At 43.8% G+C, this 21574-nt stretch overlaps 1 protein-coding gene across 3 annotated transcripts in view; it reads right to left on the reverse strand.

The window, feature by feature from the left end:
- Positions 1-21574, reverse strand: part of FRMD4B (FERM domain containing 4B) — a 288020-nt gene that overhangs the window by 10929 nt on the left and 255517 nt on the right. For all 3 annotated transcript variants that reach the window (XM_075321403.1, XM_075321404.1, XM_075321402.1), the window contains exons 12-17: positions 3894-3970; positions 2447-2585; positions 2149-2284; positions 1863-1996; positions 272-391; positions 1-148 (exon numbers count right to left, since the gene is read on the reverse strand). The exon at positions 1-148 is cut by the window's left edge and continues 81 nt beyond it. In XM_075321403.1, coding sequence (XP_075177518.1) covers positions 1-148; positions 272-391; positions 1863-1996; positions 2149-2284; positions 2447-2585; positions 3894-3970 — 754 coding nt within the window. The remainder of the gene's footprint in view (positions 149-271; positions 392-1862; positions 1997-2148; positions 2285-2446; positions 2586-3893; positions 3971-21574) is intronic.

A 21574-nucleotide genomic window follows, 5' to 3' on the forward strand; every position in this document is an offset into this window, starting at 1 on the left:
GCAGTCTCTTTATGGAGTCGCTATAATCCTGCTTCCTTTTCCTCTTGATGTTCTTCCCGAGGTCAGGCTCCATCAGAAGTTTCTTTGTGGCCTCCACCATTTGTTGTTGGATGAGGAACTTGTGCTCCAAGTTTTGTAAATCGGATTCCTGGGGGAGCAACAAAAAACAGAAGAGACCTTTACATAAAAATCCCACCCAAAAGCAGATGGACCAGAGGATGAGACTGAACTTCAAGAAGCTGAGGCCACCATTAGGCCTCTGATCATTTACCTCTTCACTGTGGAGGATATTATCAGCCAGTTTGAAGGTAGCGCCCATTCGCCTGCGGACATTGGGGGGCTTCTCACCGGGATTTAGTGGGTACTCCGTTGGCAACTTCCCAGTTAGTTCCTACAAAAACAATGAGAGGAATTAATATTTTGTTCTTTTTTTAATAGGCAAATGTTCATCTTTCATTTTTTTAAGACATCTCCCCCGATGTCCAGTTTACAAAAAAAATATTTTGTTATCCTCCAGTTCATCTCATGGCCGAATGTCAAATGGGACTATGGGGATAGCGGGAAACCAGGGCCCCTAAGCTGACCCTCAGACTAAGGGGGGAGCTGTGCTGTCTCTATTCTCAGAGATACCTCTAATGGTGGGGATGTCTGAGCCTCCTTCCTGGCCCTGCACCTGTTCAGCCCTGTTCTTATACTGCCTCCCCCAGGGGGGATGGGACAAGAATGTGATTTAACCCACAAAAATAGAAAAACAGGGGAAACCAAAACTCTGTCACACAGCACGAACAGACAGAGGTATAAGCCAATAAGAGAACAGGATAAAAACAAGAGCAGGAAGGAAGTAGCAAGATAACAGGTATCTCCACAAGAACACCAAGCTAAAAGCAACACTTTCTCCAGCAATTATGGGACACCACAGCACACAGACAAACACAGCAGAAACTGTAGTTGGCATGGGTGGAAGATCTCCTCCAACCTAAGTATGAGAGGAGCAGATGTGATTGGCTTTTTAACAACATATGATTCCAGAAGCCTAACGAGGTTAACTCTTGCTAGCCTGTCTATGACTGAGCACACAGCTGGTCGATGCCCGAGTCTGCCTGTGTAGATCAGAAACATCAGGGCAAAACCATAGGGTGGAGTGTCAGAATCTGCAATGTGAATAGCGTTTGATGCTGCCATGATGAATCTGAGTGGTTACAAAGAGTGCTATGGAGGACCTGTCCCGTATTACACAGGCAACTCACTGATATGAATGGGAACTGTGTAATACTCTAGTTGTCCTGTGGTGGCGCTCCAGGGAAACAGAACACTTACAGACAGGTTTTCGAACAGATCACAGATGGTCGCTGACGTTCTGAACACTTTGTGATCAGCTTCACCGGGATCAGAGGTGGCAGACTACACAACTGCTATGGGGCCGTGCCTGTGGTCACCTACTCCGCCATTCATCCACTAATGTATGGCACATGTTGGTCGGAGCGGGATCACACTCTTAGCCCCCTCCATACTAGACAGCTATTTTATCCCGCTGGCAATTGGTAGATTTAAAACTAGTTCTGATCCTAACAGTTAAACCCCTTAGCTGCCGTGTTGATGAGCAGCCATAGCATCTAAACGGTTAGACAGGAAAAATCTACAAGGAAACAGTGGGTTGCTCAATGGAATCAGGAGGAATCATGGATGACCCCAAATTCAAACCTTTACTCTGGGACTCCAGAATTTCTATATAAGCTCCTAATTTGATCCCACCAGTTGCGTAAGAAGAAAAAAAAAAAAAAAAAAAAAAAAAAAAAGGGGGGGGATCTGTGCCTCCAAGTCCTCGATAATTTCCTCATACACCATCCCTCGTGGCCCCTTACCGCTTCTCTCATACAGATCTTCTTAAGCTCTTCAATTTTTTTCAGGAGAACGTCCTGCAAGTCTTTTTCTTTTTTCTTTAACTCCTGAATTTTCTCTGCTTTTTGCTCCTCGCTCACCTCCGAGTCGATAGAACCTGCCGCAAAAAAATAAAATAAAAAAATATATATATAGTATATAGATATATATAAAAAAAATAATAATAATTAATTATATATAATTATTATTTAATTATATATATATTATATATATAATATAAGATTTCTGAATTATTAATAATACTGATACCTGAAGAGATTAAGCTGCCACTGCTCGCCATGATCATCGGGTTTTTTCCGTCAACCATCTTTGAAATTCTGCTAGTGCTGCTTTCGGTCAGATCCATAGCAATTTCGTCCAGGCTGCGGGTGCTGGGAATTTTGGCCTGCGGAAAATCAATAGAAGTTCAGATCATTTTTTAATTTAACACTTTACAGCCTAGAACAATTAAAAAAGAAATATAAACTAACGATGATCAGGCAAATATTTACGGTGGAGACGAGAGCGGCGAGCGCGAGATTTACCACCGATTATTCCGGAGACTTACTTTGCTCTGTTTTCTATCCAGGTAGAATTGATGTTGACTAATTGCCATCACCCATATGGACTTGATCAGGGAATTGTTCGCATACCAGGTCTGAACTACAAAACTGCTCTGTCCAAAGGTTCTTCTCGACACGGAAATTCTGAAAAGTCAAGAGAGGAAAGAAAAATCAGCATGATGAACGATAACGGTGACAGGTTAATGCACTGCCAGCCAGAATTACATCTGTGTAATAAGTGTGTATGTATAGGAGATAGAGCTGTGTAATGGGGAAGTGCTGCAGGAATATAATGTACGAAAGGTGTTATTAGCAGAGATACAATCCGAATATCTATGTACTAGATTGCTCTCATATCTAGTCTCTAGCTCCATCAATGAAATATTTATATCATCTCTATCCTCTATCTATCCTTATCTTATATTGATCTATCCACCTAACGACCTGTCCACCCTACATCTCATTCATTCATCCATCCACCTTTCCAGCCTTCGACCCATCCAGCCTTCGACCCATCCAGCCTTCGACCCATCCAGCCTTCGACCCATCCATCCAGGCTTCCATCCATCCATCCAGCCTTCGACCCATCCATCCAGGCTTCCATCCATCCATCCAGGCTTCCATCCATCCATCCAGGCTTCCATCCATTCATCCAGGCTTCCATCCATCCATCCAGGCTTCCATCCATCCAGGCTTCCATCCATCCATCCAGGCTTCCATCCATCCATCCAGGCTTCCATCCATCCATCCAGGCTTCCATCCATCCAGGCTTCCATCCATCCAGGCTTCCATCCATCCATCCAGGCTTCCATCCATCCATCCAGGCTTCCATCCATCCATCCAGGCTTCCATCCATCCATCCATCCAGACTTCCATCCATCCATCCATCCATCCAGGCTTCCATCCATCCATCCAGCCTTCGACCCATCCATCCAGGCTTCCATCCATCCATCCAGGCTTCCATCCATCCATCCAGGCTTCCATCCATTCATCCAGGCTTCCATCCATCCATCCAGGCTTCCATCCATCCAGGCTTCCATCCATCCATCCAGGCTTCCATCCATCCATCCAGGCTTCCATCCATCCATCCAGGCTTCCATCCATCCAGGCTTCCATCCATCCATCCAGGCTTCCATCCATCCATCCAGGCTTCCATCCATCCATCCAGGCTTCCATCCATCCATCCAGGCTTCCATCCATCCATCCATCCAGACTTCCATCCATCCATCCATCCATCCATCCAGGCTTCGATCCATCCACCCAGGCTTCGATCCATCCATCCATCCATCCATCCATTTATCCATCCAGGCTTCGATCCATTCATCCAGGCTTCGATCCATTCATCCTTGCCTTGGTTTTCTTTGGTGGGATTTGCCCCAGTACTGCAGGATAACAGTGCTAGCCACTGAGCCGCCGTGCTGCCCTATATAACAGATGCCAGCTCTGTCTTACCTGCGGGGATCGTGAACTTCCACTGCAAATTTCTTTTCTCGGAAGTACAAGTTCTCGAGCTGCTTCCACTGAAATAGCTACAAGAGAAACAAAACGCTCTATAAATACCTGATCATTTACGTACGATGCGCAACTCCACAAATGAATATCGAATCACAAGGCGAGAAGCTTGGAAGCAAATATGATGGGATAAGTAAATCTTACAGGGGGCTGCATGGTGACATTATCACAGAAATAAAAGGCCGGAACTACCCACAAGAAACCGCGCACGTGCTGTACTGGAAGAAGACAAGTCATTGGATTATATCCGTAATGGGTCAATAAAACCAGATTAAAGTGACACAGAAATAGCGCTGATCACACGGCCGGTGGTGGTATCCTGCTGTATAAATGTATCATAGGAGCTAAATGTGGAGAGAAGAGAATCGGAGAACAGAAATGCATTATGTGCTGTGTGTAATGTACCGAAGGGTGGTACATCATCAGAGGAGGAATCACACGGGGACATCGCTGCAGATCATTACACCCATCAATAAGAGTGCGGATCATTACAGACATGGCGCTGATGATTTACTATGTTATGTTATCTATCTACTCATCCATCCTTGAAGCTCATGGGCCCCAATGCAAAAGTTCCAACAGGGCCCCCAATTATTGCAAAGTCCAACTGCATTGGTCTTTTCATGTAGGTCAAAGGGGCTTTTTGGGCCCCGTAGACTCCAATGCCCAGGTGCAATTGCAACCTCTGCTCCAAGAGGCTGACATATCATCGGGCCCAAGAGGTAAGGGGGCCCATTTATACCTCCAAAGCAGGTATAATTGTGCATTTTGATGAGCTTTTGAGTTGCAAAGGGCCCATATATTGTTCTTGCACTGGGGCCCTTCTCTGTCGGTGTCCACCAGTGCCTGCACCTGGATCCATCCATTATAGTAACTGCATCTGGCCCAGTAGGTACAGGTGCCCACTGATACCTTATAACTGGCCTCATACTCTGTATAAAACTGGGTTTACGTCCTAGTTCAATTTTCCATACCGGAACCGCATTTTTCAAAGCAGTCGCGGATCTACTGACCCAAACATTTGCCAATGAAACTGGGTCATGAGACCTGAGACCGATCTAGTGTTAATAAAACAATTTGAAGCCGACTTGAAGGTTCTTTTATACTGGTTTGTGCCTTTAACCAGTATTCAACAATCCGATCTGTGTTCATGTAGTTCCTTTTACAAAGATCGGTGCAAACTGATTGCAAGATTTTACGGACCTCATATAGTTTTCATGTTGTTGGCAAGATGTCCTATAGGTGGCGAGACGTCCCATAGGTGGCGAGACGTCCCATAGATGGCGAGACGTCCCATAGATGGCGAGACGTCCCATAGATGGCGAGACGTCCCATAGATGGCGAGACGTCCCATAGATGGCGAGACGTCCAATAGTCGACGAGACGTCCCATAGTTGACAAGACGTCCCATAGTTGACAAGACGTCCCCTCGTTGGCAACACGTCCCATAGTTGACAACACGTCCCATAGTTGACAAGACGTCCCATAGTTGACAAGACGTCCCCTCGTTGGCAACACGTCCCATAGTTGGCAACACGTCCCATAGTTGACAACACGTCCCATAGTTGACAACACGTCCCATAGTTGACAACACGTCCCATAGTTGACAACACGTCCCATAGTTGACAACACGTCATCTAATTACATGAGAAGAGGAGCCAACTACAAGAATGATTTTTAGGCCCGCATAAAACATGGGATCAGCAAACATCCGTTCGCCCATCGATCCCTACCAATGATCGGGGAAGAGCGTTTTGGCCAATTAAAGGCCCGTGAAAAATGGCCTCTTAAAGGCCCGTGAAAAATGGCCTCAGGGTACTGGGCTCATAAATGTCACCACAATTACTGAGGGGATTGTTGGTGGCGGGCTCCATGATGGGTTATACGAGGCCGTCTGTCTGGTCTGTCAACTATCTGCTCACTATAAAAACATATCTAACACCCTCCGACAACATGATACAAAAGAAACACATCGTATTCAGTATCACGCTGTTACATAATACCCACTAAATACACTGTAGCCACCAGCAGAACCCTCTACAAACAATCCGCTTTGCATGACCTTGTAGAGGGAGCCCAGATTTCCATATCTTTGAATGAAGTTCACTGGAGGCCAGCCGCAGATCCATACAAGTGTAATACTGGCAGACCATGCTGGGATTTGTAGTCCCCCCATAGCAAGTGCATAAAGGGTGATCTTATTCCAAAGAGTGGAGGAAGCTAATAATCTAATTACTGATCATTAAGGAACATTGTGCATGTATTGTCAGCAGGAGTCATAGAATGACGGCACTAAACAATAACACTTAAAGTGACTAACAGTAATAATTGTGACTGCTAAAATCCAATATACCACTGATAATGCAAAAAAAAGAAGTAAAAAAAAATAATACAAAGAAAGCAAAAAAAGCATAAAAAGGAACAGTGTGCAAAAACTGCAAAAAAAAGCATAAAAAGAAAGTGTTCAAAAACTAAAAAATAAAAAGCATAAAAAAGGAAGAGTGTTCAAAAACTACAAATAAAAATGTAACAATCTATTCATAAACCTTCCAAAATCAGTAAATTTAAAAAACATGCACAAACATTAAAACAATATGTAACAAAAAGAGAATGAAACAATCTGTTAAAAAATTCCAATCGATTCATAATATTCTCAAAAACAGAAACCGCATTCCGAATAAATAGGAAAAAAAAAAAAGAAAAATTGTATGAAAAATACCCTGAATAATAATGAATAAAATGCAAGTGCTTAATAGCAGGGTACTTAGTATATACATTTTTGCAAAAACGTAAGAAGCCATCCCACCTCGTCACGGTGTACCCATCTGGGAAGGTCCCTAACCAACTAAAAGTTAAAACCATTATACATACCTGACTTGTGTTTATCAAAAACTCCAATGTGAATGGTAACAATAACATTCCGAATAAATAGTTAAAAAAATTGAAAAAAAAACATAATAAAATAGAACATTCAGTAAATTTAAAAATATCCATAAACATCAAAACAATGTATGGAACAAAAAAAAAAAAAAAAAAAAAAAGGAAACAAATGTGTTAAAAAAATTCCAGTCAATTCAAAAATTCCTCAAAAACAAAAGTCACATTCCAAAAAGTTACAAAGATTGAAACAACGTAATAAAGTAGAACATTCGGTAAATTTAAAAATATCCACAAATATCAAAATAATGTATGGAACAAAAAACTAAAGAAAACTGTGAAACAATCTGTTAAAAAATTTCCAATCGATTCACGATCCAAAAAGTTACAGGGATTGAAACGACGTATTAAAAAATGTTAGAATTAACGATATATTAAAAAGTAAAAAAAAAAAGTTCAAAAAATTCCATCAAAACTCTTCGAGTGCTGTAGTCAAAATTTCTAGAAAGCTTCACAATCGGTTTCCGAGACTTGACAGAAAACTATGTTCGATCCCATAAAACTGCTGCTGAGTCCGACCCAGCACCTGACCACAAACAGCTGCAGTCGCCCGTCACTTACCTACTAGACTTTGTCGCCCAGTACCCGGTGCCCCATGATTAATAGTGATCCACAGGCTGCTGCTCCGAGGGGCTGAGGTTCTAGTGCTGCCTCCAGACTCTCCTCTGTGATACTGAAAAGGTGAAACTCCAGTTTCCCAGCCCTGACCATCCCACTAGTGACACAACACTGCAACGTCACAGGCTGAATCAGGAACACACCACTCCCGTCTGACACTACCACATACACATGTCAGAGCCTCAGTAATTACTGGAAGAGACTTTTCTACTCTCATCCCAGAGAGCACACAGCTCCGGAAAACAAAAAATAAAATAAAAAAAAAACCATACAAAACTATAAGGATTTGACATATTTTTATTTAAATTTTATTTTTATTTTATATATTTTAGGTTTATTTTACATTTTCTAGAATTATAGTGTAATTTTATATATTTTATACTTCTAGATTTGGTATGTTTATAGTTTTATTTTAAATTGACAGTTTTATTCTACATTTTACATTTATAGTTTTTTTTTCTACGTCTTATACACTTTACATTTGTAATTTAATTCTATGTTTTTTATATTTTATATTAATTATTTTATTCTACGTTTTGGGTATTTTAGATGTTAAGCTTTACTTAACTTTTTTTTTTACTTCTTTAGATTTACAATTTAATTAATATATATTTTTTTCCCTGGCAGATTAAAAATAAATCTTAATGTGTCCCTTGACCATACTATGAAAAATCATGCTAGGTCTTATTTTCGAGGAAAAAGTCATTCATCACTAGTTACGAGTACAGTGCACCTGAGCATGGTAGTGCCCGCTCATCACTAGTTAAGAGTACTGAGTACCTGAGCATGGTAGTGCCCGCTCATCACTAGTTACGAGTACAGAGCACCTGAGCATGGTAGTGCTCGCTCATCACTAGTTACGAGTACTGAGCACCTGAGCATGGTAGTGCCCGCTCATCACTAGTTACGAGTACTGAGCACCCGAGCATGGTAGTGCCCGCTCATCACTAGTTACGAGTACTGAGCACCCGAGCATGGTAGAGCCCGCTCATCGCTAGTTACAAGTACTGAGCACCTGAGCATGGTAGTGCCCGCTCATCACTAGTTACGAGTACAGAGCACCCGAGCATGGTAGTGCCCGCTCATCACTAGTTACGAGTACAGAGCACCTGAGCATGGTAGTGCCCGCTCATCACTAGTTACGAGTACAGAGCCCCCGAGCATGGTAGTGCCCGCTCATCACTAGTTACAAGTACTGAGTACCTGAGCATGGTAGTGCCCGCTCATCACTAGTTACGAGTACAGCGCACCTGAGCATGGTAGTGCTCACTCATCACTAGTTACCAGTACAGAGCACCCGAGCATGGTAGTGCCCGCTCATCACTAGTTACGAGTACTGAGCACCTGAGTGCCCGCTCATCACTAGTTACGAGTACAGAGCCCCCTGAGCATGGTAGTGCCCGCTCATCACTAGTTACGAGTACAGAGCCCCCGAGCATGGTAGTGCCCGCTCATCACTAGTTACAAGTACAGCACATCAAAGCATGGTAGTGCCTGCTCATCACTAGTTACGAGTACCGAGCACCCGAGCATGGTAGTGCCCGCTCATCACTAGTTACGAGTACAGAGCCCCCGAGCATGGTAGTGCCCGCTCATCACTAGTTACGAGTACTGAGCACCCGAGCATGGTAGTGCCTGCTCATCACTAGTTACGAGTACCGAGCACCCGAGCATGGTAGTGCCTGCTCATCACTAGTTACGAGTACCGAGCACCCGAGCATGGTAGTGCCCACTCATCACTAGTTACGAGTACTGAGCACCCGAGCATGGTAGTGCCCGCTCATCACTAGTTACGAGTACTGAGCACCCGAGCATGCTAGTGCCTGCTCAACACTAGTTACGAGTACCGAGCACCTGAGCATGGTAGTGCCCGCTCATCACTAGTTACCAGTACTGAGCACCCGAGCATGGTAGTGCTCGCTCATCACTAGATACCAGTACTGAGCACCCGAGCATGGTAGTGCCCGCTCATCACTAGTTACGAGTACTGAGCACCTGAGCATGGTAGTGCCCGCTCATCACTAGTTACCAGTACTGAGCACCTGAGCATGGTAGAGCCCGCTCATCACTAGTTACGAGTACTGAGCACCTGAGCATGGTAGTGCCCGCTCATCACTAGTTACGAGTACCGAGCACAAGAGCATGGTAGTGCCCGCTCATCACTAGATACCAGTACTGAGCACCCGAGCATGGTAGTGCCCGCTCATCACTGGTTACTATAGAATCTCAAGATGATCTATGTCAAGAAAATGCGCCAATATTGTATCAAGCCTTGTAAAAAAAAGCTATAAATTCATAGTATTTGTACAAGTTGTTTTTTTTCCTCTTTTTTTCTTTATGCTTACTTTTGAGTTTCATTTCTGTTTTCCTATACAGAAGTCTACCAAGAAACATATATACTGTATATATATATATATATATATATATATATATATATATATATATATACACACACACATATATATATATATATATATATATATATATATATACCTATGTACTGTCCCAAAACATAAAGGGAACACATAACTAAGGATTTAGTATTTTGGCGTTCCCTTTATTTTTTTGAGCAATATATATATATATACACGTACAGTATATCAAAGCCAAAGAAAAGCACAATACCTTGAGCATGCTGCTTTATGAACCAATGGCCAAAACTATACGAAAGCAACCCAAAAAAAACACAAAAAACCAACACACTAACACCTTTCAAATTTTTGTCTTTGCAGAAATAATGCTTTGTGTGAATCCAGCCTACACATGTCCCGATATAACGCTCTGCCGTTCATGCTCTATGCAGGTATGACTCCTGTAATATAAATGTAAGTGATCTATTCTGTGCAGCTCTGTTGCAGTAGATCACCCGTCCTGCTGGGGATCCAGTGCATGGTCAGTGACCCCACAGTCGTCAGGCAGCGGTGGTGCTGAGCTCTGCAGGCGGCGTGCGCAGGTGACGGACACACCTTGTCTTGTTACCTGTGTCATTGGTGTATCACAGAATGACTAATCGTCCACATTCCAGACGCTGAGAATCTTCCCAGGATATCTGCACGGACGATGACTACAAGTCGCTGGATAATCTTCCATGCTAATGATTAATTAAAAAAGAAAAAGTCGGGAACCCTACAGGACGGATCCGGCGCTGACAGATGGAGACAGACGTGTCAGTGACTGTTCTGGCCGCACTTCCCTCATAATAAGAACATATGATTCAATTTCCCTTTTGACATCGACGATGAAGTCATCTCCACCGATCGCTGGGTGACGTGACTCATAACGAAATATTGGGAGTCACGGGGGTTTGGAAGGAAGGGGTTAACATGACAACTTTACCCAGTGCAAGTATGAGCCCTAAAGGATCCCTGAGATGGATCATACCAGCCAGAGGAATGGGCACCGATGCAAAATATCCTACAAGGCTGCCAACTATCAAGTATGTTAATAGCATTGGTCTTTCTCATATGGGTCAAAATTTGACAGACCTTGGGGTCCGGCTGCGACTGCAGCCCCTGCTCCCACTATAGTTATGCCCGATAATTCTCCACCAGGTGAACCATAAAACAATTTTGTTTTTGCAAACCATATATCTTCCATATGGGCCGGGACGAGGGGTAGGCAGAGTAGGCACCCGCCTAGGGCACTAACTCCTGGCTCAACGAGAGGGGGCACACTTTTGTGGTGGTAGAGTGATTTTGTTGAATGCCTGTGGCCCCCCGGCACCTTTGTACAGCCGCAGGCGAGCGGTGCCACTGACACCATTCACCCTTCTCTTTTCCTGCGCTCTTCGGCTGTCACCCCTCCCTACACCCAATTGTATTCACGTTTATAAGAAGCAAATACAACTGCTGTGAGCACCACCCGGACCTCCGGCCTGCGTCCTGCCGGAGACAGTGCACGCAAGGGATGTCAGATGGTGCGATGCGGTGACACCATCACGCCATCCAGCGCCCACTGCTATACAGAATAGAAAAGCGGTTGTGGGGACATAGTACTGTAAAGAGGACTATGGTGGACATCATATTGTATATTGAGGGCTGTGGTGGACATAACACTGTAAGGGGGGCTGTGGTGACCATATTGTTTAGGAGGCTGTGGTTGACATCATATTGTATATTGAGGGCTGTAGTGACCATATTGTTTAGGAGGCTGTGGTGGACATCATACAGTATGGGGAGCTGTGGTGACCATATTGTTTAGGAGGCTGGGGTTGACGTCATATTGTATATTGAGGGCTGTGGTGGACATAATACTGTATGGGGGGCTGTGGTGACCATATTGTTTAGGAGGCTGTGGTGGACATCATACTGTATCTTGGGGGCTGTGGTGGACATAATACTGTACAGGGGGCTGTGGTGACCATATTGTTTAGGAGGCTGTGGTGGACATCATACTGTATGGGAAGCTGTGGTGATCATATTGTTTAGGAGGCTGGGGTTGACATCATATTGTATATTGAGGGCTGTAGGGACCATATTGTTTAGGAGGCTGTGGTGGACATCATACTGTATCTTGGGGGCTGTGGTGGACATAATACTGTATATGGGGCTGTGGTGACCATATTGTTTAGGAGGCTGTAGGGTACATCATACTGTATATTGGGAGTTGTGGTGGACATAATACTGTATGGGGGGCTGTGGTGAACAGATTGTTTAGGAGGCTGTGGTGGACATAATGCTGTATAGAGGCTGTGGTGACCATATTGTTTAGGAGGCTGTGGTGTACATCATACTGTATATTGGGGGCTGTGATGGACATAATACTGTATGGGGGCTGTAATGACCATATTGTTTAGGAGGTTGTGGTGGAAATCATACTGTATATTGGGAGCTGTGGTAGACATAATACTGTATGGGCTGTGGAGGACATCATAGTGTATGTTAGGGGCTGTAGTGGACATCATAACATATGGACGGCTGTGGTGACCATCATACCATGTTGGGGGACTGTGTGAGATGAGGGTACAGTTTGAAGAGGACAACATGATGGGCAGTATGAAGACATTATTTGAAAAGGGGGCACAGAATGGATATGGGGGGGGTGCAGTGTAAAATCGGGGCACAGGATGATGAGATGTAAAATCGGGGCACAGGATGATGATGATGATGGGGAGAGTGTGAAGATATAGACAATGTAAGAGAAAACAGTGGAGAGGTGACAACCATGGCATAGGTCGTGGTTCATAAGGGTCAGACGAAGTGGCGGTTATAGCTGATAATAGTAGACAGTGGGATGGCTATAGATCATTAAGGCGGCAGTGTGGAGGCCATATACCATAGGTAGCAATGGCAGATATTGTCATTCTGAAGGCATTTTAGTAGCACTTATTTGTAAGGCACTGTGTCGGGATGTGCTGCAGAAAAGCAAAAAAATGGGAGTCTTGGGAGACGAGCTGTGGATGTGAAAAGTCATTATGGCATCTCAACAAGATAGAGACGAAAGGAAAGAAACCACCCAATCAGAGAAGATGCCACCAATGGATGATTACTTGTTGATACTGATTGCAACTCATCAGTACTGTGGTTCCTGTATGGTCCACAGTCTGATAATTACTGATAACAACTCCCAGCTTCTCCTTACTATTGTTAAGGACATACTGGGAGTTGTAGATTCATGAGATACAAAATGTATATGGGTCTGCGTTAACATTACAATTGATTGCTGTACTGAGCTTAGTAATGTACTTAAACTGCCGGTGATTCTCGTGATGTATTCATGTACTGATTGAGGTTCTGGTGATGAATTAACGTACTGATGGTGGTTCTAGTGCCGAATTCATGTACTGATGGTGGTTCTAGTGCCGAATTCATGTACTGATGGTGGTTCTTGTGACCTGTTGACTATGGTTCAGGTGCTGTATTTATGTACTATTGATAATCTGGTATTCTGTTAATGTACTAATGATGATTTTGGTTTTGTTTTAATATATTCGTGATAGTTCTGTTGATTAATACAGCACCAGAACAATCATCGCTACATGAATACATCACCAGAGCCATCAGAAGTACATGAATACAGCACCAGAACAATCATCACTACATGAATACATCATCGGAACCACCATCAGTACTGCAATACGACACAAAAAAACACTATCCGTACATGAAAACATCACCAGAACCACCATCAGTACAAAAATATGTCACCAAAACCACTATCAGTTTTGTTGGAAACTGTATTTATCACATGACAGATGTAAACACCGTTATATTGTCATGGCTCGGTTTGGGGATTCGATCATGACCTGTTGTTGCATGATCAGTTCTTCTGTTTGCTGAGCTATTGCCTTTTCTTCTCTGTCCAAATGCTTATGGTTTCATTTGTCATTGTTCTCCCTTCTTGGTTTGCTACTCTCCAAGTATTTCTCATTTTCCTGTTTTGGTTTTTATATGTTCACCTTTAACTTCACTTCTTTGCTGGCCAGACCTCTAGGAGGTCTTGTATTTAGGAGTTCCAGCCCTTCAGTTTCGGAGTTTATCTTACTAGTTTAATCCCTAACCCCTTAGGGAGCTGAGGGTTCATTGGGTGGGGGGGTCACAATCGGCTTTGTCTGCCAAGGGCACCAAAATATCTTGTCCTGGCTCTGTCTTCCACTACCCTCTTTCGGCTCCTGAAGGTGCATCTGGACACTAAAGGCACAGACAGAGGAAGGCCCCCGTGTAAGAACAATATATGGGCCCTTTGCAGACTATTGGCTCCACGTAATCCACAATTCCACCTGCTTTGGAGGTAGCAATGGCCCCCTTATCTTTGGGGCACTTATGTGGCTGCATAGGTTGCACCAATGATATGACGCCCCTGGATGGATGGATGGATGGATGGATAGATATTCCACTGAATAAGGTCATTGTCAAGGACCAGGGTGGTTTCCAAGATGATGAAGACCATGGCTCCAAGTCTTCCTACCTTTAGCTGCTGTCTAACCCCTATTTCAGCAGCTCGGGGCAATATGGGCCGGAGTGCTCCTCTACTACAACCCCATACGATGCTCTCATCTGTAACTGGATCCCAGTAAGCAAACATTCCACATTCCCAGTGTCTCCAAGACTGGAAAACCCAGATGTGAGCAGAAACCAAAAGGTTTGCACAACTGTTGAATCCCTTAACAAGTCCAAGGATCCCCTGGGTTGTTTGTCCGACCAGAAGACTGATGTTTTATGTGTCAAAAGTAAATACTCCTTTCCCAGGATTACCTCCGTTGCACACATGTATCTTGTGAGGTTACTAATGTTCGTCAGTAGATACTGTCATCAGCTTTTGAGTCAATCTCGACATTTGCAGGTTGAAAATGATCTAATACTGGTCCATACTAGCCAACAATGTAACGTGCGTTGGGTGATTTGTTCCCTCCCAAAATAAGAAGTGCATGTACCGATGTCCCCCACCACTTTCCTAGCTTACAGCTAGAAGAAATATAAATTATATAAACACAACTTGTATAATTCATTAATTACTGACCCTGAATAACAGCCTTTATTATAGTCTTCAGCTTCATTCATATTGTCTTTCTTCGGAGCTGAAATCTGCCAGCAGCTCTGGAGTAAAATACAGGAGGCAACTCAGAATCAGTTCAAAATCAGTAATGTAATGTATGTACACAGTGACTGCACCAGCAGAATAGTGAGTGCAGCTCTGGAGTATAATGCAGGATGTAACTCAGGATCAGTACAGGATAAGTAATGTAATGTATGTACACAATGACTGCACCAGCAGAATAGTGAGTGCAGCTCTGGAGTATAATACAGGATGTAACTCAGGATCAGTTCAAAATCAGTAATGTAATGTATGTACACAGTGACTGCACCAGCAGAATAGTGAGTGCAGCTCTGGAGTATAATACAGGGTGTAACTCAGGATCAGTACAGGATAAGTAATGTATTGTATTGTATGTACACAGTGACTGCACCAGCAGAATAGTGAGTGCAGCTCTGCAGTATAATACAGGATGTAACTCAGGATCAGTAATGTAATGTATATACACAGTGACTGCACCAGCAGAATAGTGAGTGCAGCTCTGGAGTATAATACAGGAGGTAACTCAGGATCAGTACAGGATAAGTAATGTATTGTATGTACACAGTGACTGCACCAGCAGAATAGTGAGTGCAGCTCTGGAGTATAATACAGGATGTAACTCAGGATCAGTACAGGATAAGTAATGTATTGTATGTACACAGTGACTGCACCAGCAGAATAGTGAGTGCAGCTCTGGAGTATAATACAGGATGTAACTCAGGATCAGTACAGGATAAGTAATGTATTGTATGTACACAGTGACTGCACCAGCAGAATAGTGAGTGCAGCTCTGGAGTATAATACAGGAGGTAACTCAGGATCAGTACAGGATCAGTAATGTAATGTATGTACACAGTCACTGCACCAGCAGAATAGTGAGTGCAGCTCTGGAGTATAATACAGGAGGTAACTCAGGATCAGTACAGGATCAATAATGTAATGTATATACACAGTGACTGCACCAGCAGAATAGTGAGTGCAGCTCTGGAGTATAATACAGTAAGTAACTTAGGATCAGTAACGTAATAGATGTACACAGTGACTGCACCAGCAGAATAGTGAGTGCAGCTCTGGAGTATAATACAGGATGTAACTCAGGATCAGTACAGGATAATGTATGTATTGTATGTATAAATATCCTGATGGTACATGTCAATTCTTGCTGGAAAAAGAAATGTAATGTTAACGCTCCAAAATGCAAAATGATTATTTTCTCTGTATGTCATTGGATATATTGATTAGTTGAATTCTGTCTATATCATTGACATAATCTTGGTAGCTATGTGTCAAAAGCAAAAGGTGAAAACATCCTCAATGCACTGCAGTCTTGTGGTGGCTCAGTGCTTAGCACTGGAGTCTTGTGGTGGGTCAGTGGTTAGCACTGCAGTCTTGTGGTGGCTCAGTGGTTAGCACTGCAGTCTTGCAGCGCTGGGGTCCTCGGTTTGAATCCCACGAAGGACAACATCTGCAAGGAGTTTGTATGTTCCCCCCGTGTTTCCGTGGGTTTCCTCCGGGTTCTCTGGTTTCCTCCCACACTCCAAAGACATACAGATAGGGACCTTAGTTTGTGAGCCCCAACGGGGACCGTGTTCCTGATGCATGTAAAGTGCTGCGGAATATGTTAGCGCTATATAAAAATAAAGATTTATTTATTCAATGTCGTCCAGCCCAGCCCTGCACCAGTCCTGATGCCAGGGTATGGGTGGCAGAAACCATTATCCCAAAGTCTGAAAATAGGTAGCAGCTTTCATCATGGAGAAAGCGGCGATCACCAGGAATCCAGTCTCATGTCTCCGTACATCTCATCCAATCATGTGTGGTTGTCTACTGGATTTACCATTTGGCCACAGATAGAGTCAGGGAAGTGGTCAGAGAGGCTTTACGTCACAGTTTCCATTGATGTTGGCCAACAACGCAGATGACCCCCGCCTGATGTCTTTGTCTAGTCACCATGAATGAGGCCTGGAGACCAGGGTAAGGTTCACGAGGATCACGTGTGGCCGGCACCGGTATAAATAGCCATGAAATTACTGCACAAAGAAACATGAAGAAATCTTCGCACTTCCGCATTTGGTCTGTGGATTTCTTATTTATGATGCGAGAGGGAATACATCTGGAGGAAGCGCTTTGCATTTCTTGGAGACGCCGTACCAGGGTTTGAGAAGATGAGCATTTAGGAGAATGAGCGATCAGACGTCTGGGAAAGGGATGAAGTCTCAATGCAAAATATGTTTTATCTCAAAACACTAATATCTTAGATGTTAATCAAGAAGATGTGTTCAGATGCCGATATCTCACTGCCGGTCCCTCCAGCGCCCCCCACCCCCAAACCTACCCCATGTGACCCCGACAGATAGCATTTATCACTAGCATCTACATCTCGAGGGTGGCTGAGGTTTCCTGCGTAACTTGTGAAAAGTTTTCTTTTGCTTAAATCCATATATTTCCAGCTAAAAAACATTTTTATAATTGGATTCTAATAAAAATTTTACACCGTTTGCCTTCTATAGCCTTTTGTTATCTGTGGAATGAGTCAACTGAGAACCTATCAGTGAGTCCGCTTGGAGAATTTGTAATTCCTTTAACTGTCTTTTTCTGAGCTCCTTTGAGATGACCATAGACCACCTTAAAGTTGTTATCTGTGGAATAAGTCAACTGAGAATCTATCAGTGAGCCTGCTAGGAGAATTTGTAATTCCTTTGACTGTCTTTTTCAGAGCTCCTTTCAGATGACCACAGACCACATCAAAGTTGTTATCTGTGAAATGAGTCAACTGAGAACCTATCAGTGAGTCCGCTAGGAGAATCTGTAATTCCTTTAACTCTTTTTCTGAGCTGCTTGCAGATGACCATAGACCACATCAAAATTATTTGTGAAATGAGTCAACTGAGAACCTATCACTGAGACTGCTAGGAGAATTTGTAATTTCTTTATCTGTCTTTTTCTGAGCTCCTTTCAGATGACCACATCAAAGTTATCTGTGGAATGAGTCAACTGAGAACCTATCAGTAAGTCCACTAGAAGAATTTGTAATTCATTTAGCTGTCTTTTTTTGAGCTCCCTTCAGATGACCACAGACAGATCAAAGTTGTTATCTGTGAAATGAGTCAACTGAGAACCTATCTGTGAGTCCACTAAGAGAATTAATTCCTTTATCTGTCTTTTTCTGAGCTGCTTTCAGATGACCACATCAAAGTTGTTATCTGTGGAATAAGTCAACTGAGAAACTATCAGTGAGCCTGCTAGGAGAATTTGTAATTCATTTAACTGTCTTTTTCTGAGCTCTTTTCAGATGACCCCAGACCACATCAAAGTTGTTTATCTGTGGAATGAGTCAAGTAAGAACCTATCAGTGAGTCCACTAAGAGAATTAATAATTCCTTTATCTGTCTTTTTCTGAGCTGCTTTCAGATGACCACATCAAAGTTATCACTTGTGGAATGAGTCCACTAAGAAACTGTGTAATTTTATGATCTCCTTTTAGCAGACCACATCAAAGTTATCTGTGGAATGAGTCATCAATGAGCCTGCTAGGAGAATTTGAGATTCCTTTAACTGTCTTTTTCTGTGCTTCTTTCAGATGACCACAGACCACATCAAAGATATCAAATAAATAAATAAAATAAATCTTTATTTTTATATAGCGCTAACATATTTCGCAGCGCTTTACATACATCAGGAACACTGTCCCCATTGGGGCTCACAATCTAAAGTCCCTATCAGTATGTCTTTGGAGTGTGGGAGGAAACCGGAGAAAACCCACGCAAACACGGGGAGAACATACAAACTCCTTTGCAGATGGTGTCCTTGGTGGGATTCGAACCCAGGACCCCAGCGCTGCAAGACTGCAGTGCAAACCACTGAGCCACCACAAGACTGCAGTGCTAACCACTGAGCCACCATGCCTCCCTAAATATCATCTGTGGAATGAGTCAAATGAGAACCCATCAGTGAGTCCACTAGGAGAATTAATAATTCCTTTATCTGTCTTTTTCTGAGCTACTTTCAGATGACCACATCAAAGTTACCACCTGTGGAATGAGTCAACTGATAACGTATCAGTGAGTCCACTAAGAGAATTTGTAATTTTCTGAGCTCCTTTTAACTGACCACATCAAAGTTGGAAAAAAAAGAGCTTGTAAAAGCCAAATGCTGCAAAATAATGAAACCCAAATGCAAAAATGATACATGCAGCATGTAAATAAATATGACAGAAGGCGCAAGAACGGTAAAATAAAACAGGTTAGGATCAGCTATCCGGAGGAAACAATGCGCCGGCATACACTGGCGCTGATAGCGGTCTTGGCACATCGCTCCTGTTAGTCACCCCCCACCCCTGGAGGACTGATAATCCGGAGTGTGTGTACAGTATGGATCTGGTTACATATCACACCACAACAGATTACTCAGTCCAGGACGACAAGTGCATTATTGCAGAATACAGCTGTTATCTGTCCGGAAACTCAAGCTGCGAGTGTCTGAACGTGGAAGAAGACAGACAATGTGGTCAGTGTGCTCATTGTGCGCCAGCCAGATACCAGACCGCCTATGACAGCTACCACCCTGTAGTGGAGACTATTCTTGGAAATTGGTTTTAAAGGGATATGACACAATAAAACTCTGCTCCACATCATGGAATTACATTGGACGTATCCACTTTAAATATCACAACGTATCAAAGAGAAGTAGGTCCGCCACTGTCAAAAACTTAGTCAAGTAGGTGGAGCCATGTGACGGTACTACCGCCTATGTCAGTCTTGACCAATCAGGATCACAGCTTTGATACCTGATTGGTCAATGCCACCTACTGGACCAGCTCACTATCAACCGTTCTCTGTAGCTTAAGGACCACGCCCAGTTGGCTAAAAAGATGATTTATATATAGAGAAGAAAGGGTCATATTTCTGGAATGGAAAGGCGCAGGAACAAAGGAAAAACAATTCCAGATTCAGGAGAACAGTGGCATTTACACCAAATAAAAAAATACATATTAATGATAAGTGACAGGTCCTGTTTAAATCGCACCCCCGACACGCCCGGGAGGACCCGTTTTCCACTCAGGTTATAGAAACTCTGCCCCCTTTTTGGTCCCGAAGTCCTGGGGAATTCAACACAGTGGACAATTTTGTAAACGCAAAGTGTAGAATGCTACTTCTTGGATTTTGCCCAGTATTCTAAATGGCACATGGTTGGTGTGGGACCCTGTTCCAGATTGAGGCACAAGGGGTTCAAGTTACCCCTCTGTAATCACAGCACTGGTGCCTGACTGCAGCCGTAGTGGTTGGCGTTTGTCTGTTATTGTTTTTCCCCGTCTATCTTAACTTCCCTTGGTGTGTTGTTTTAGTGCAGCAGTGGGACTAGTGATCCCTAACTGCCCACTCACTAGCCAGGGTTTACTGCAGTGGAGGGACTAGTGATCCTTACCTGCCCACTCACTAGCCAGGGTTTACTGCATCGGAGGGACTAGTGATCCTTATCTGCCCACTCACTAGCCAGTGTTTACTGCATCGGAGGGACTAGTGATCCTTATCTGCCCACTCACTAGCCAGTGTTTACTGCATCAGAGGGACTAGTGATCCTTACCTGCCCACTCACTAGCTAGGATTACTGCAGCGGAGGGACTAGTGATCCTTACCTGCTCACTCACTAGCCAGGGTTTACTGCAGCAGAGTAACTAGTGATCCTTACCTGCCCACTCACTAGCCAGGGTTTACTGCAGTGGAGGGACTAGTGCTCCTTACCTGCCCACTCACTAGCCAGGGTTTACTGCAGTGGAGGGACTAGTGATCCTTACCTGCCCACTCACTAGCCAGGGTTTACTGCAGCGGAGGGACTAGTGATCCTTACCTGCCCACTCACTAGCCAGGGTTTACTGCAGTGGAGGGACTAGTGATCCTTACCTGCCCACTCACTAGCCAGGGTTTACTGCAGCGGAGGGACTAGTGATCCTTACCTGCCCACTCACTAGCCAGGGTTTACTGCAGTGGAGGGACTAGTGATCCTTACCTGGCCACTCACTAGCCAGGGTTTACTGCAGCGGAGTGACTAGTGATCCCTACCTGCCCACTCACTAGCCAGAGTTTGCTCGAGCATCTCCCAGGGCTTCAGGTTCCTGCTCGGCGACAGGTGTATAGGGACTGGCTAGGAGTGCAGGGTACAGAGGCAGGTAAGTGGAGGAGGTGTCTATCTTTCCTCTCAGTAGTATCAGGGCCCACTATTGTTAATGTGTCCCCCTTGTTTGTCTTGGTAAACCCTGTCTGTTGTGTGTTTTATCCCATGCCGGACATTCCCTAAGTCCGTGCCGTGACAACTGACCAAAGATCTATGACTGACTGGAGACTATAGGAGCTGGTGCCAAGATATAGACAGATGGAAGTAAATATCCCACCAATGTGCCCAGTGCAGCCCCTACATGAAGTCACCTGCTCTCCACAGTCTCCAGCACAAAAGTGACTGTGAAGAGTTTCCTGCGAGGACGTTAATAAGTCATTTGTCCTCAGCACAACTGTGATTCCTATAACCCGACTTATTAATTACTGAATAACTATCAT

This window comes from Anomaloglossus baeobatrachus, chromosome 8, assembly GCF_048569485.1.
Source record: "Anomaloglossus baeobatrachus isolate aAnoBae1 chromosome 8, aAnoBae1.hap1, whole genome shotgun sequence".
Classification (NCBI taxonomy): Eukaryota; Metazoa; Chordata; class Amphibia; order Anura; family Aromobatidae; genus Anomaloglossus; species Anomaloglossus baeobatrachus.